General features: G+C 45.5%; 4 protein-coding genes across 10 annotated transcripts in view; 2 read left to right on the top strand and 2 right to left on the bottom strand.

The window, feature by feature from the left end:
* Nucleotides 1–16,671, top strand: part of LOC147999107 (uncharacterized) — a 924,037-nt gene that overhangs the window by 823,172 nt on the left and 84,194 nt on the right. The window lies entirely within an intron of this gene.
* LOC147999110 (disks large homolog 5-like) overlaps nt 1–16,671 on the bottom strand; it is a 260,765-nt gene that overhangs the window by 227,790 nt on the left and 16,304 nt on the right. The gene's annotated exons all lie outside the window — the stretch shown is intronic.
* On the top strand, nt 589–4,548 carry LOC147999111 (disks large homolog 5-like). The gene is made up of 6 exons (XM_087596712.1): nt 589–745; nt 1,776–1,935; nt 2,401–2,544; nt 3,178–3,344; nt 4,056–4,161; nt 4,280–4,548. The coding sequence occupies exons 1-5, from the start codon at nt 619–621 to the stop codon at nt 4,118–4,120; spliced, it is 663 nt and encodes a 220-aa protein (XP_087452838.1). The 5' UTR covers nt 589–618; the 3' UTR covers nt 4,121–4,161; nt 4,280–4,548.
* Nucleotides 12,807–16,671, bottom strand: part of LOC147999108 (disks large homolog 5-like) — a 76,459-nt gene continuing 72,594 nt past the window's right edge. For all 5 annotated transcript variants that reach the window (XM_087596165.1, XM_087596166.1, XM_087596168.1 and 2 more), the window contains 4 exons: nt 16,153–16,312; nt 14,810–14,953; nt 14,015–14,177; nt 12,807–13,300 (listed from right to left, as the gene is read on the bottom strand). In XM_087596165.1, coding sequence (XP_087452291.1) covers nt 13,271–13,300; nt 14,015–14,177; nt 14,810–14,953; nt 16,153–16,163 — 348 coding nt within the window. In that variant the 5' untranslated portion in view covers nt 16,164–16,312 and the 3' untranslated portion in view covers nt 12,807–13,270. The remainder of the gene's footprint in view (nt 13,301–14,014; nt 14,178–14,809; nt 14,954–16,152; nt 16,313–16,671) is intronic.

Raw genomic sequence — 16,671 nt, 5'->3', positions numbered from 1 at the left:
GTCTCCACACTTTTCCTAGCACCTTAAAGACTTCAACTCTTTCTCCTAAGGAATTTTCTGGCAATTGTCGATTGCTAAGCACATGACTTCATGAGTGTTCCCCTAATACACACGCATGTTGTAACCTACCATGCAGACTATTTCTTGATGTGATATAAAGCACCTGTACAGAATGAGACAGGAGAACTTTTGACTGCATATTCAAGCTGGTGTGAAATCTCAGGAAGGTTTAATGGCTAACATTGGTGAATGTGGACAATTTGAGTTAGGATGAGACATTTTGGGGCAAGATATGGAAGGAAACATTCATTTAGATGCATAGTAATTACTAAGGTTTTTATAATCAAGCCTTGAGGAAAATTTGGCTTTGGAAGCAGGAGATGCTCAGTGGCTCTGCCCCAGGAAAGTCTCCTGGAAAGGGCACCTCTGCTTATGCTCAGTACAGGGAGAACATTAGCAGGGAGGCAAAGTCTGCTCCCCATGACATCAGCTGTCCCTTCTTGGACATTCTATTGTCTCCTAGAGAGTTCTGGAATCCTCTGTGATGTCACCAGTGTTGTAGTGACGACCAGTGCCCTAGTTTCTCTCAGTCTGAGTCTGGCGGTTACAAGCTAAGACATGTTTTCCTGTCTTCGCAAGCGTTTTGGGAGGGGGAACGTCGATTCTGGAGAGACTAGAGTGAAGGAGTCTGGCCTTTCGTCTCAAAGTAATGATGGACAAAGACAGCACTTCTGGGGAATGTGGAGTAAGTTCTGGGTAGTGTATTTTGAGCTTCCTGCCAGGGTGGCTGCAGGCTTACGCTGACCTTTCTAGCAATGGGCCACAACAACTGGAGCATCTGAAAAGGAATTGAATTTCCATGAATATCACAATTCCTGAAAGTCAGGATTTCAGAACTTTAGTTTCCCCATCCCCACTGGGAGGATATGGTAAGGCCAATGCTATTATACTGTGGACTTCTGGTCTTTACTTTTCAGTTCATTTGTTATGTTACATTGATATAATAACCTCATCAGTAGTCATGGAGGGTCCACCTTTTCTGAGTTTAGACAGGGCAGCAATGTATTTCACTATCATTGCTTCTTTAAATACAGTGGGTATCTGACAGTAGTAACAGGGAGAGATTGTGCTCCAGGCAATAACCTTATGTTCTTAGACCTTCTCTGATTTCTTCTAACTGGCAGGGTCATCGTTAGCTTTATATATTAGAGTGTGTGTTACAAACATGTTTCTAAAATACCAAAACTATTTGGATCGTGTAGACCAAGATTCAGCCTGTAACCTATTCGCACTTCTGGGGCATTTGGTATTTCACATAGGGACACTGATAAGTCTGTTGAACATATCCTCCCCGGAAATGCGTTTTAAATCCAAAGTTGTTGGCTTAGAGTATCAGGGTAGGGCATCTGAGTGTCTCCAATCACTCAAGTTTTCTGGATGGTGAATTTATCATCTGAGTTCTGAAGCCACAGGAGTGAGGGTCCTGAAACCAAGCTGTACCCTGTTCAGCTGATGATAATCCTGGAGAAGCCATCTCCGTGGTACATGTAAGCACGTGATGTCCGGCATAGGGAACACCTGGCTGCTTATGTCTCTTGGTATCTATAGAGTAGTGGGAGAACTGAGATCCACTGAGGAGGCCTCTTAAGCATAGACCAATCGCCTAGCAGTGACACTGGGTTCCTGGCTTATTCTCCTGTTTAGGCCTCACTGAGGTCTATGAACACTCTATGCATTCTCCCCATGCAGGTTCACTTGTGTTCTTCTACCTACAGACGCTGGGAGAGAAACATCATCCCCTGGCACTGAACTAAGCGAGAATCAGGCCAAGAAGGAAAAGGAGAGGCTGATTAAAGAGCTGCAGCTCATTACCGAGGAGAGAAATGACCTGAGAGATCGCCTGAGGTTTCTGACAGAGAGATCCATGAAGAACAGGTATGAATCGCTCCAAATGCTCTTGTTTCATTCCTGGGTCTGCAAGGTCACCTTCTTATCCTATTAAGGTTTTGGGTTCTAGAAAGCTGTGCCTCCCTAACCACCCTGTGCTAAACCTCACCTCCCATATAGTGGAGATTCAGAACCTGACCCTTCCTGAGGAGTGAGATTGAAAATGGACTCATCTGCTTCCATTTATTTAAAAGCAGAACTTGTGGTCTGAATGAAGAATTCAGGGATAAAGTCAGGGAGAGTGAGTTCCCAGTGTGCATTTGCAAAGCCCTTGACAGCTGGTGGCTTTGCAAGATTGTAATTGCAGTGAGTTTATGGTGAGTCTCTGTACTTGCTAGGCAGGTGACTGAGTGCTGGAAGATCCAGGCAGCAGCCTGGGGTAATTTAGGACCCACCCTGAGTTCATATATTCCTAAATGCGGATGTTCATTGTATTCTATCATTTGGGGCCAGGTCACACTTCAGGCCAAATCCATATTATGAAGACCTGGAGAGAATGGAGGAGGCGGTCATGTCAATTCTGCACAACTTAGAGATGGAGAACACTGAGGTCCATGAGAACAACCATAGGCTGAAGAAGGAGATTACCTTCTCTAGGTAAGTCCTGGTCAGAAAGGCTATCACTTGTGGAATGGCCATTTCTGACTTTCTTTGTTCTGGATTGGACGGTCTTCAGCTCTGGTTCTATCTCTTGTGCTATTTACCCATCAGTGTTCCAGGGTCATTAGGACTCAGTTTTCAGTTCCATAAAAGACTGTTCCTCATCCCAGGATTGTCGAGGCATCTTCAAAAGGCTCTAGAGAGAACAGCACTGATTGAATTCAGCAGAAGTTTATTAGGCTGACCTGGACCTATGGTGTCACACCAGGTTTTACAACACTCAGTGCGTGGACCACATGGTTAGCATGACCTTCTCTTGGTTCTACTGACCTCTTTTGAGGGTGTTGGCCCAGTACTAATTCATGTTGCCCCCATGCATTGGGCTTTCATGGATAGTTGTGGATCCATGTTCTTTCTCAGAGGTGTGGACACTAATTGGTGTCAGGCCAAGCAAACAATTTATTCTTCCCCGAATTAACTCTTTATGTTCTGTGCAGCAGCCTTATATGTATCAAGATGCATTTTATTAAGTCTTCATGGGTATCTGGGACCTGGTAGAGTTAGTGGGACTTGGGAGTAGGAATGGGAGAAAGGGCCAGCATGATCTTACTATGCAGACTGTATTTCCAGAAACCTGCTCAGCCAGCTCCTGATGGAGAACACATGTAGGAAGAAGTTGGTCCCACTGAAGCAGGAGAGCAAGGAGGTACATCTTGATTGTGCACTGAACCAGAAATATTTGGTTGACTTTAACAAGAAAGATAAAGACCATCAACGGCCAGAACCAGCATTATCAGGTAGGGACCTGTTAGCTTAACAATATCTGATAAAATTTGCCAATTTGATACATCTTTGCTTCTCTTACCACCTTTCTAATTTACACTCACAACCAGCCAACCACCTCATGTAATGGAATTGTTCATTGCTCTGCCTATGCACAAGTATTCTGGGAAGTTAACCACTTTTCAGAAACTGAATTATTGTGCAAGCATATTTTGCTGCTCGTTTTGAAGCTGCAGTCTAGAAATGGTGACAGATGAATAACATATCATATTATTGCATATCCATGTGATACATTGGATCCTATGTAGAGTTTTGAACAAGTTCTTGGTTCTTTGACAAATGACACACTGTGGTCATGTGATCTCTTGTGTAGGAAGCACCTTTGGGATAAGAACCAAGTGCAAATGTCAAATTAGTACTTGTCATTGGCTTTATCCTTGGTGACATATGGACATCTCCTTTCTTCCTGCAACCTGATGAGGTCTCTTGCCATTGCCCTGTTCTTGTTTTGCACTGGTATAAGTCTGGGTCCCATATTGTCAGCCCACATTACTGTGAGGCTCTCTGGAGATTTTGCCCTGCCCACAGAGTTAGCAACAATGATATCACTTAAAATGTCCATGTCGACTGTCCAATAGAACTGAGGTGGTAGAAGGCAGCATTCTGACAGCTGGCTTGCATTTCCCCACCAAATCAGTGTCTGAAAAACTGCCTTCCTCTCCCAGGTCTCAGAAAGTGCAAGAGAGCTGGAATTGGACACACAGCAATAAGAGAGCTTCCTGAAGAATAAGTTGCTTTCTCAGGAGTCCCTGATGACCAACATCCTGAATGGTAACAACATTTTTTGGATGAGTATTCATCCTCTGAGTTAATTTGTCATTTCTTAGAGACGCTAAATTTATATACAACTAAGCCAGCCTGACTGATTGAAGTCTTACTTTCTTCTCAGAAAACAGCACTTGAGAGACAACTTGGGGGACCGCCTTTCATTATGTGGGCTAGAGGAGAAACAGCAATACATCTGTGCTTCTAAATGTTCCTTAAGAATATGCTTTTAGAAATATTTTTGTCATGATTTTAATTGAAGTTTTCTTTTTGTTGTTTCATATTTATATGTTCTTGTTACTATTTTTACTTTCAAATATTTTTAAATATTTTTATTCATTTTAATCCTGTTTTGTTGTAAAAATGTATTTGTTATGAATAAAAATTGAATTCTATCTCTTGACTCTTAAGACCATCATTCTTACTCAAGGGTTCTCTCCCCTCCTGTGGACTTAGAACTGACAGCTACACATGGATCTCTGCATGTTCCATGGATCCTGGGCTAATAAGTGAATTCAAAGTCACCAAGGGGTACTCAGTGTGACAGTGTCTTTTGTGTGGAGAATGTGGCTGTTCCTCGGACACACACTTTATGATGTAATCACTGACACGCTTTACCCAATTGTTAGGGTCCATGTGGTTCTTCTGAGAGAGCAGCAGGTGCTCTACCCTGCGAGTCATCACCACATCTCCTGTAGGTGGCTTTTGTTATTCCACATGAGGTGCTGTATTAGGTGGACAGGATCACCTATGATTAAATAGAGAGATCTCAGGAGATGTGTGTTCACAGGGAACTTACTGAGCTGTGCGTGCTCAACGTGTTAGGTTGCCAGGCATCCCTACAGGGCTCTGGTGTCCCCACTGCTCATTGTGGGTCAGGATCGTCCTCCAGCATCACTTAGTGTCCATATTAGAGCAGATCATTCACCTGTTATCAATGATGACCATATGTATTCTGCACATCTGATAAAATACAGAATAGAAACTAGCTTCTTGTAGGCCAGCTTGGCATAATCAGTTTTTTGATTGTTAGCAAGAAAATTATTGTAATCTAAGTAGTTTAGGAAGGAACCTCAAGAGCATCCATAGTGAATGTAGCCTGCAGCTGTGAACACAGGTTTCTGTTGGAGAGCAGGCCTGTGCAAGCCCAACCGAGGTGGGACAGTTCAAGCTACCCTTTTTCCATGGCCAATCTGGGATCATATTGAGAATGTATTTTTTCCAGGTGACTGATTTCCAATTTGTGGAATTCATCTAACTTGCTGAGAGTGCAGGTGACTCAGAGAGTTAAAGTACAGAAGGACCAATCCAGTATGTCCACAAAAGCTTGCTGTCACCCCAGGGCTTTTAGAAGCTCAGCAGCTAGAGAAGCAATGTAGTATTTGGTTATTCTCATGCTTAGGTCTAGTCATTCACTATAAGCTGACCATGACACAAAAAGTGTCATCTGTGTCAAAACTAGTTGTAACTAGATTTACACCACACTATCACATCACTACCGTATTTGAGGTTCTCAGTTACTATCTAAGAACCTGGAAGAGGCCTGGGTCTTGCTACACAAACTCATAATTTATGTCTTCATGACACTGTGTGCTTTGTTCTGTTGATGCTACCATTGGCATACAATACCTTGGATACTTTGTGCTGACATCTGTGACATGAGACAATAGTTCATGTCATCCTATCCTGAATAAAATGTCCTTAGAGTACAGTGTAGTGGGAGGGGCCTTCTTTTCCTGTGAGATAGCAAAACATTTCCAGTCTTCAGTCAAGTCTGACAGCCATTGTCCAGTACCTGTCTTGAGTTGTCCACATTTTCAGCTGAGAGTCTTCATCCAGGCTGCTCTATAATTCTGTAGAAGATTAATAGGGTTCCAGCCCTAGGATTTAATTCAGTGTGACTGCACTTGCCGAACATGCTCAAAGCCCTGAGATCCACCCTAGCCCTCCGTGCTTTAGAGAAAGAAAATAAAGAACCACATTGCAGTTGAAGTTTCTCATCCAACAAAAGGAGAGCCTGCATAGGGCCTTTAAGTAACTCTAAACCCCAGCTTCTGCCCACAACTCCCTCCATCAATTCCATGATTGGTGTGTTTTCACTACTACTCACTTTCTTCTGTGTGCAAAGAATGTGCACCATGTCAGTAAGTGTGTGTGTATGTGTGTGTTTGTGTGTGTGTGTGTGTGTGTGTGTGTGTGTGTGTAGTCCCTAGTGAAAACTGTCGAGATACATGCAGACTCATGCTACTACTGTCCCATGGCACCTTGCAGGGAACCCTGAAATGGTGGCTACTTTAATACAGTCTAAACCGGGTGTGCATGGTTTCTGTAAGGTCACCACTACAGAGAGCAGGAAAAGCTTCAGTAGTCACATGGATGTGATCAATCAGTGTTAGTCATGCCCTTCCAGCATGGTAGACTGCAGGTTGTCTGTCCCCAGCACTTTGCTCTCTTGTGCCCAAACAATGCCAAGGTCAGGGCCGTTGAGCCGTGAGGCAGAGGCTCACCACCCTCAGTCCTGCCTACGACCCCTAAGACTGTCTCTTTCGGGTGTGTGCGTGCTGGACACTCATGGATCCTGAGATCTCCGCAGCTGAGGTGAAACAGTACCGGAGCCATTGCAATGTGGGCACACATTTGGTTGTGGAGCTGGGCCACTCTTTGACTTTTATTGAGTGGAGAGACAACTGTTGGCTGAGCCTTTGGTGAACCGGATGGCCCCTGGCCACGTCAGCAGTCAGCAGTATCAAAGCTGAGCAACCAGTGTTTTATGTTTCATTTTGTCATCGCTGGTCAGTGTTCTGATGCCACAGCACATGGCTGGTCTCAATCTCCCCATGTGGCCACAATCCCTAATTGATATTGCCTCCACTTCCCAAGTGCCACTGGGATTTCTGTAGAACCCCTAAGGCAGCAGCAAGCAGGAGCTCCTGACTATTCCCTCCCTGCTCTCTGGATCTGCAAGTCGTTCTGTGTACATATGGCTATTCCCTCATATACTCTTGATGCCATGATACCTTAATAAACACTTGAATCATGCCCTGATGGCCAGTTTTCAACTGCTACCTGACACCATCTATAATCGCCTGGGAAATGAGGGACAGTCTGGATCAGACTGTCTTTTGAGCATGACTATGCTTGACTGTCTTCGTTGCTGTGGGAGATGCCAGGCAACCTCTTTTCTGATCCTAGAGTCCCTATACCCAGCCACTTGTCCCCTCTACAGCCAGACCCTACTTCTGCTCCTAGGCACTGTCTTGGACTTCCTTCCCTCAGGTGGCTTCTCTCCTTTGGTTGCTACAGAAACCTGTTATGAGGAAAGGAACAGGGAGTTAAGAGTTCAAAGCCATCTTCCCACTGATGTTCTTTCTCAGAGGTCAGTGGGACACTTAAAGAGTTTTGTGTATACATTTTATTAAGCAAGGGACAATCATGCATCAGACACAGGAAACTAACAGCACATCTACTGGACCTCCTTCAACTCCTGGGCATCTCTTATGGCCTGTGCTTCTGTGTGCTGAAACCTGGGGACCAACTTCCTGTGGGGTTTTCCAGGGTGACTATGCACATTACTACACTGGCGTAAATCCTCAAAACTCACAAACATCAACAGGACTGCCACAGGAACGGTTCTACATCAACAGATACCACAGATCAGCAAGCAGAAGCATGGGAGGGTGGTGCTGTGGCTCACACACTTCTCTTTCCTCACTAGGGCAGGTGACCCGCTGAAGAAAACAAGGGGGCAGCAGGATAGAACAGGAAAACTACAACCCAGTCCTTGCATTAAACACCCAAGCACATTTAGACTAGAAGAGAGAAGTTTGCCAAGAATGAGGGCCACTTTGGACATCCATCATCAATAGCCCTGGCTGTCTAGGCCAGCATCAGATCCAGCAGTCTCCAGGCAGCTTTCCGCCAGGCCCTCAAGGGTGCTAAGAGCATTAACCATGAAAAATAGAACAAGATCTCTGCCTCTTGCCTGACTGACAGCCAAGCATGTGTATGCCCTGGCTATGCTCATGCTGGGACCCCTTCTAGATATTAAGATATAGAGACCTGATAGTTGATTAGGACCCTGTTCGAAAAGGAAGACACCGGATATTTCCCTCTGGCATCCATATGTGCATGCATGGTTGTACAAGCTGGTAGAATCAATCTCTCTCTCTCTCTCTCTCTCTCTCTCTCTCTCTCTCTCTCTCTCTCTCTCAAAGTTTTGAAGCACAGCAGAAGAATCTCTGGGACTCTAAGCCTGAGCAACCTCATCTGTGAGCCACAGCCTCTGTGTGAGAGCTCCTTTGTGTGAGAGGGGTAGGGTGACTGAGGAAGTTTGCTGGTGTCCATCCCTGGCCTGCATGTGCATGCATACAGAGACATGGACACATGCACATGCTGAGTACCCCTCATCCAATCCTGAAATCTGAAAACATTGAATTTCAAATCCAGGCATTCTCCTAACCTACACCTTCCCTCAGGAATTGGAGATGAGGCCTTGCAAGAATCCTCAACCAGTGAGACTGGCCCAGACCTTCTGAGATCCATTCTGCCCCAGGAGAACACAGCAGGTGGTATCAGGACAACACAGAAACTCAAGACTCCAGCCTGATGCAGGGACCGCCTGCTGGGTTAGAAGACTCAGCATCAGGTTCCTGAAGGAAAACATCACCTCTGAACACACAGGGTGGCTGTGGCTATGCCTTCAAGGCATCTTCAGCAGCAGCTTAAATGGACTAGAATTGACTATGGGAACCTGCCTGCAGGGTGATGTGAGAATCCTTTTGCTCAGGCTTGATCGCTAGATGTTGCCACAGAAAACCTTGAACTCTTCTTGGAGTACAGTCCAGGCAGAGGCTGAACACAAAACATTCTGATTATGAACTGAGTTTAACAGATAATCCGGATCCTGAAGGCCACAGGCCCAAAGGTCTGCACTGTAGGGGTGAGGCATCACTGCAGGGATGACCACACAGTGCAGGGGTGAGGAGTCACTGCAGGGATGACCACACACTGCAGGGGTGAGGAGTCACTGCAGGGATGACCACACAGTGCAGGGGTGAGGTGTCACTGCGGGGATGACCACACACTGCAGGGGTGAGGTGTCACTGCAGGGATGACCACACAGTGCAGGGGTGAGGTATCACTGCAGGGATGACCACACACTGCAGGGGTGAGATGTCACTGTGGGGATGACCACACACTGCAGGGGTGAGATGTCACTGCAGGGATGACCACACACTGCAGGGGTGAGGTGTCACTGCGAGGATGACCACACAGTGCAGGGGTGAGGTGTCACTGCAGGGATGACCACACACTGCAGGGGTGAGGTGTCACTGCGGGGATGACCACACACTGCAGTGGTGAGGTGTCACTGCAGGGATGACCACACACTGCAAGGGTGAGGTGTCACTGCGGGGATGACCACACACTGCAGGGGTGAGGTGTCACTGCGGGGATGACCACACAATGCAGGGGTGAGGTGTCACTGCGGGGATGACCAGCAGTATCCCAGCCTTGGCCTGGGAATAGCCATTGACACCCACACTTTCTGGGGCAACACTGTCTCCTGAGGATAGAGTCAGGCCAGGAGCAGCAACTGATGTTCAAGAAGGACAAACTTTCTTCACCTCCTGCCCATGCTGGCCCTAGGATCTGGGCTTTTTTGGTGACATGAGTGCTGAGCCGCCCAGGTAGATGGGTTTTCAGGGGTCAGGTGGTGATTGTCACCAAAGATATCCATAAGGATAAGTCATACTGTACTAATTCCCATATTAGATCCCTTCTCACAGGTCACAGAGGCCATAGTGGGTCCTAAATGTGGAGTCAGGTTCCTGTGCACTTTTGAGGAGACTGGTCAGACATTTAGGCTTCGTGATATTTTGTTGGCATTATTTTGGGGGGGATTTTATTTTTACTGTTGGGGCCAAACCTGGGGCTGCCATGTGGAGGGAAAAGCTTTGCCAAAGCTGTAGATCATCCCTAATAATAAACTCCTGAATTCTCCCAATCCTGGAACTATCTAGGTCCCTCACATGATGCAACCTTTGGGGCATTCCTCACATAGAATCATGGGGTGGACTGCATCCCAAAGAGAGACAGTGGGAAAAATTCCCCAGTGTCTCCCTGTGGCTGTGACGATGGGAGTGCTGACCAGTGGAATGCAGGCCCCATGTGAAAGCCTTTTGGTTTCTACTTGAGTGGAATCTTCACCATGCCTTTTTTTTTTTTCTAGAAACACAGGTTGCCCTGGAACTTACAGTCTTCCATCACCCTGACTCAGTTTCCCATGACTGGGATCATAGGCTTAAATTACTATGCCCATTTTTCTTTTTTGTATTTATAAATCTGCTAAAAAGCCAGAAGGATCCAGAATGTAAAATGGTGCGGTCCAAGGCATTTCCAACAGGGGATTCTTGACCTAGGAGTATCCAGACCAGTGTTTATTGTGTGGCTACTTCATTCCCATAACAGCTTATATTTGACAAAGAATTCCAAGTTGTGATATCACTGGGCAGCAGGTGATATCCCATACAGCAGGACTGACTCAGGTTGTAATTAAGGCTGGAGAAAATTACTAGGACCCTGGTAATCCTACCACCCTGGGGCCTTTAGATAGCCTTAATCTGATCTTCCCCCCTGTGCTATTAATCAATTGCTCTTGAAGGTAGATTTGAATTTACAGTCACTGTGAGGCAGGAGAATTAGGACCCTACAGTCACTCTGGGCTCCATAGGAAGAGCCTGTTTCAATAGTAAAAGAGGTCACCTGTGAGTTCTTACTGTCTTCCCTGAGGCCTTACTGCTGGAGTTAGACTAGCTGTCTCACCAATTGAAGTAGAGGGCAGAATGCTGGTGCCTTCTATAGTGAGGACTAGTGACAGATGGTCTATGGAAATTCTAGAAAGGTCTACAAGTATTTATGTCCTGTGCATGGGAACTGCTGGCTTCCCTGTGTCCTTTGCCTTTATTTTGCAGTCCATGGGGCACCTGGAAATGTCCCCAAACCAGGCTGTACACAGGGCCTGTCCCGTGACTCTCACTTGCACTCAGAGCCTGCCTGATAGTCATAGGTCTGACAGAGCCCTGACACCTGCAGAGACCACTATAAGGGACCCTGCAATCCCCACACTGCCCATCAGTGTCTATAATGTCCCTATACGACACTGAGACGGTCTAAGCTCCTTCCAATCTTTATGCTGCATCAGAATCTGACCATTGCTACTTTTGCTCCTCTCATACCCACACTAGAAGCCCTGTACCCACACTAGTCCCAGCTGGCCTGTTGCCTACTGACATCTCATGGACTCTGCCCCAATATTCCCTCTTTGCCTGGGTCCCTTCAACTGTGTCCAGTTCTGGCTGCTTCCCTGCCTCCCCTCTTCCATTTTCCAAATGGCCACATTGACACATGGGTTTCTGGGTCTCCCACTCCTCGGATGCTGGGAACAGGTTCCTTCTTTGCTGTTTGAATGGTTGTCCTAACACTGGAGGACCTTGCTTCAAGTAGTGGCAGTCAAACCTGGTGCTGATCGTGTCAGATCTGTCCAGGCTGTCTGTGTGACTGTGGAATACGCCTCTGTTTTGGCTGAGTGTTATTTACCTCCCTCATGGCCATGTGATAACCAGACCATGAGCATGTTCATTGTTTGGAAAGAAGGGTGTGGAGGACATATGCTCCTCATCCTAGCATTAGTGGAAAAAAGACATAGGTAGATGATGCATTCTAGACCATCCTGGGCTATAGAAACTCTGCCTCGAAGAATGCAGGTGGAGCAGGGCTGGGGTTCAGTTGGTTGCCTAGCAGCCTACCACATTGAGCAGGCACTGCTCAACCACCTGTACATACACATCTCCTGAGATCTCTCTCCTAAATGGGAGGTGATCGTGTCCACCTAGTACAGCACATGCCCTGGAAGGACAAAAGCTACCTACAGGAGCTGTGGTGATGACTCCCAGGTTAGAGCATCTGCTGCTCTCTCAGAAGAGCCACATGGTCCCTAACAATCATCTACAATGGGGAATGCTATTCCCTCTTTTGGATCATGAGGGAAATGCACTCAGGAGTGGCCCAGACATACATTTGAAAAAAAAAAAAAAGATCCATTGAGTTAAATGATAAAAATAAATATAATCAGCAACAATAAAAAACACAGCATATGAATGATCAAGTGAAACAGCACCTATAAAAACCTATTTCCCAAAATGTCGTTGATGGTCATTATCTTTGTGGTTTAATACTAATGCTGTATTGTAAGAAAAACTGAGGCACATGGTTCTCCATTAGGATTATTCTATATTCCTTTGTGAAAGTTGTCATTTTTTTCTGCAGCTCTACAGGCATGAGTGTGTGTTACTCAATATCTGGTGCACACAGTCAATAAGGAATGTGTGTTGTAGACTGATATAGACTAGGATGAGCAGAACACATGACAGCATGGATACAGTATGTCAGTGATTACATCATAAAGTGTGTGTCCATAAAAAATTCACATTATCCACACAAAAGACACTATCACCCTGTGTACACCTTGGTGGCTTTGAATTCCCTATTTACCCATGCTGCCTGGACCATGCAAAGATCCATATCTAGCTGTCAGTTCTAAGTCTACAGGAGGGGAAAGGACCCTTGAATAAGATGGTCTTAAGAGTCAAGAGTTACAAATCAATTTTTATTCATAAGGAATACAATTTACAAAAAACAGGCATAAAATGAACAACTAAAATGGTATAAAAAATGAAAAACAGTAACAAGAATATATAAGTATGAAATAACAAAAAGAAAACTTCAATGAAAATCATAACCAAAAACATTTCTTAACAGCATTTTCTTAATGAACATTTAGAAACACAGTTGTAGTGCTGTTTCTCCTCTAGGACAAGACGTCAAGGCAGTCCCCTCAGATGTCTCTCAAATGGTGTTGTCCGTATGAGAAAGGAGAAGGACCTCAACCAGACAGTCTGGCATACGGATACATAAATTTAGGGTCTCTATACATTGAGGAAATTATCTGAGAAGAAGAATATTCCCCCAAAAAGTCTTTGACTGTGAGGATTGTCGTCACAGGGAACTCCTGAGGAAGAAACTCACTCTTCAGGGGGCTGTCTTCCTGGGATCCGTCCTATGCCATGTCTCCTGCAGTTCCTGAGACCTGGGAGGAGAAGGCAGCTATTAAGACACTGATTTGGTGGGGACATGCATACCAGCTGTCAAGTTGCTGCCTTCTGTCCCCTCAGCTGCATTGGACAGACAGCACTGATCTTTTCACTGAAATCATTGCTGATATCTCTGCAGGCTGGGAACATCACCAGCAACCCTCACAGTACTGTGGGAGAACAAGCTGCTCCTCAGACTCTACCAGTGCAAACCAAGAATGGGGAAATGGGGAGAGACCTAATTGGGGTGCAGGAAGAAAGGAGAAGGCCACATGATACCCAGATCAAAGCCAATGACCAGGACTCATTTGCAATTTGCACTTGGTTCTTATCCCTACAAGGTGCTTCCAACCATAACATGACCCCTGTATGACCTTTGTCACACGACCAAGAACTCGTTCAAAACTCTTCATAGCATCCAATCTGTGATAGGGAGATGCAGTCATATGATATGTTATTCCTCTGTCACCATTTCTGGACTGCAGTTTCAAAAAGGGCAGAGAAGTATAATTGCCAATAACTCAGTTTCTGAAGAGTGGTTAACATCCCAGAATACTTGTGCATACACAGAGCAATGAATAACTCTATCACATGAGGTGGGTGACTGATTGGGTGTGGGGAGATTAGAAAGATGATAGGGGAAGCAAAGATGTATCCAATAGGCAAATGGTATCAGACATTGTTAATCTGACTCAGCTGCTTGTTCCTACCACATTTTGCTGGGTCTGGAGGTTGCTGGCCTTCTCCTGTTCATCTTCATCATTCGGGTTCAACTCAAACAAATATCGCTGTAACTCCTTGCTCTCCTGCTTCAATGTGACCAACTTCTTCTTCATACATGCCTGGTCCATCAGGAGCCGGCTGTGCAGGTTGCTGGAAACACACTCTGCATAGTAAGATCCTGAAGCCTCTTCCTCCCATTCCAACTGCCAAATCCCACAAAGTCCACCAGGACCCAGATACCCATAAAGACTTCATAGAATACATCTCCATACATGTAAGGCTGCTGCACAAACAGCAAATGGCCAATCCAGGGAAGAATAAATTGTTTCTGTGACCCAAGCACCAATAAGAGTCCATGTCTGTCCAAAAGAACAAGGGATCTACAACTACCCATGAGAGCCCAATGCATCGGGACAGCATCAATTAGTAGGCAGCAAATAACCACAAGAGGACAGTATGACCAAGGGAGGTCATGCAAACCATGTGGTCCACACATTGAGCTTTGTTAAACCTGGTAAGACCCCAGAGCCGCAGGTTGGCCTAATAACACTCTGATGCCTGAATCAGTGTAGTTCTATCCAGAGCCTTGTAAAGATGCATAGACACTGTGGTTAGAAGTCACAGTGTCTTAAAGAACTGAAACTGAGTCCAAAAGACCCACAGCACAGTGATATTTAAACAGCAGAAGACATGGACCCAGAGCTGCAGGCTCTCCAGTCCAGAACAAAGAGAGGCAGCAATGGATATTCCACAAGTGATGGGCCCTTCTGACCAGTACTTACCGATAGAAGTTAATCTCCTTCTTCAGCTCCTGAAATTTCTCACGATGTTCAATGTTCTTTGTGTCTAAGTTGTGCAGTAATGACATGACCTCTTTCTCCTTTATCTTCAAGTTTTCATAAAATGGATTTGGCCTGAAGTAGGGGCTGGCCCCAGGAAGATAGAACCCAATGAACATCGAGGTTTAGGATTATATGAACTCAGGCTGTGTCCTGTACTACCCCAGTCCTGGAAGGACACTTTCTGAATTCTACATATTTGAATTCTTCAGCTTCAGAAACTTGGAATTGTGTGCCCAGGACAACAGAAGCTAACTCCCAGATAAAGGGTTCCCTGGCTCACTTTTTTCAATCAGGAGGGCTGGATCTGCATTCAAACCTGTTATGCTGTCAAGAGCCTAGGCCACAGAGCTTACCAAACCATACACACACACACACACACACACACACACACACACACACACACACACACATCCAGAAACCTCTGATTTCATTTTTCCTGTTTTGACAAGTGGAATGCTACAAGCCGAATAACTAATATTCTAGAGGCAGACAGTACACATAATTCTGGAGATGAGACCAGATATTGCCACAAACTTATAATCTGCTCAAGGCATACAAATGTATAGACAAATGTGACCACACAGGCAAAGAACTGTACTGTTGAAAGTGGGGCTTCCAAAATAAAGTACTTACACCTCCATGAAACTATTATACAGGTATATCCTGAGGTCAAAAAACAGACCCCTAAATTCCAAGGGTGGAGGGACACAGAAACATATAAAAGTTGTGCATATGCATGCAGACCTGTGCACACACAGACACACAAACTGGGACACACCCACAAGAAAAGAAAATTAAACAGACTCAGAGAATGAGAAAGAGAGACAAATATGGAAAGAGCACAATGAGAATCATTAGAAATGTATGCACCATTACTGTCTCAGTGTTTAAGGCACACAGACAAGAAGGAACAGGCCAGAGCCTCAGGCCTTCTAGTTAAGCATGGAGATGAACAATGTGGGACCTGTTACCTAAGGGTGCTGCCATGAGATGATAGCGTTCAGTCACATTCCTAGCAAGTACAAACACTGTCCACAAACTCACAGCACCTAGAACCTTGCAAAGCTGCCACTTGTCAAGGGCTTTCCAATTGTACACTGGGAACTCATGCTCCAGTGACTTTATCCCTGAATTCTTCACTCAGATCACAAGTTCAGATTTTCAACAGGCAGAATCAGAGAGTCCATGTCCAAACTCACTCCTCAGTAAGGGTCAGGTTCTGAATCTCCTCTCTATGGGAGATGAGGTTTAGAACAAGGTCCTTTGTTTGGAGCAATGCATACCTCTTGTTCATGGATCCACCTGTCACATAAAGGAGGCGATCTGTCAGCTCATTTCTCTCCTTGGTAGTTAGCTCCAGTTCTCTATTCAGCCTCTCCTCTTCCTCGTTGTCCTGCACCTTGTTTAGGATATTTTCAGGGGATGACGTCTGTCTGCAGGCCTCTGTAGGTAGAAGAACACAAGTGAACCCGCATGAGGTGAATGCATAGAGCATACACAGACCACAGTGAGGTCTAAACAGGAGAACATGCTTGGAAGCCAGTGTCACTGCAAGAAGTTTGGTCTGTGTAAGAAGCATCCTAAGTGGATCACAGTTCCCCCACTACTATATAGAGACCAAGAGATGTAAGCAGCCAGGTGTTCCCTATGCCCGCCCACACAGGCTTACAAGTACCAGAGAGATGCCTTCTCCAGGATTATTATCAGGTACGCAGGCTACAACCTGGTTTCAGGACCCTCACCCCTCTGGTTTCAGAAGTCAGATCATCAATTCAGCATCCACAATGACTTGATTGATCAGG

Source organism: Rattus norvegicus, chromosome 19, assembly GCF_021556685.1.
Source record: "Rattus norvegicus strain SHRSP/BbbUtx chromosome 19, alternate assembly SHRSP_T2T, whole genome shotgun sequence".
NCBI classification, from domain to species: Eukaryota; Metazoa; Chordata; class Mammalia; order Rodentia; family Muridae; genus Rattus; species Rattus norvegicus.
This window is presented reverse-complemented; position numbering and strand designations above follow the sequence as displayed.

Bases quoted from the DNA above. Each gene is read 5' to 3' on its own strand.
- LOC147999111 (XM_087596712.1), top strand. From the start codon at position 619: ATGTTTTCCTGTCTTCGCAAGCGTTTTGGGAGGGGGAACGTCGATTCT. The intron at 2,545-3,177 runs GTAAGTCCTGGT...CTGTATTTCCAG, and splicing joins AAGGAGATTACCTTCTCTAG to AAACCTGCTCAGCCAGCTCC. The intron at 3,345-4,055 runs GTAGGGACCTGT...TTCCTCTCCCAG, and splicing joins GCCAGAACCAGCATTATCAG to GTCTCAGAAAGTGCAAGAGA.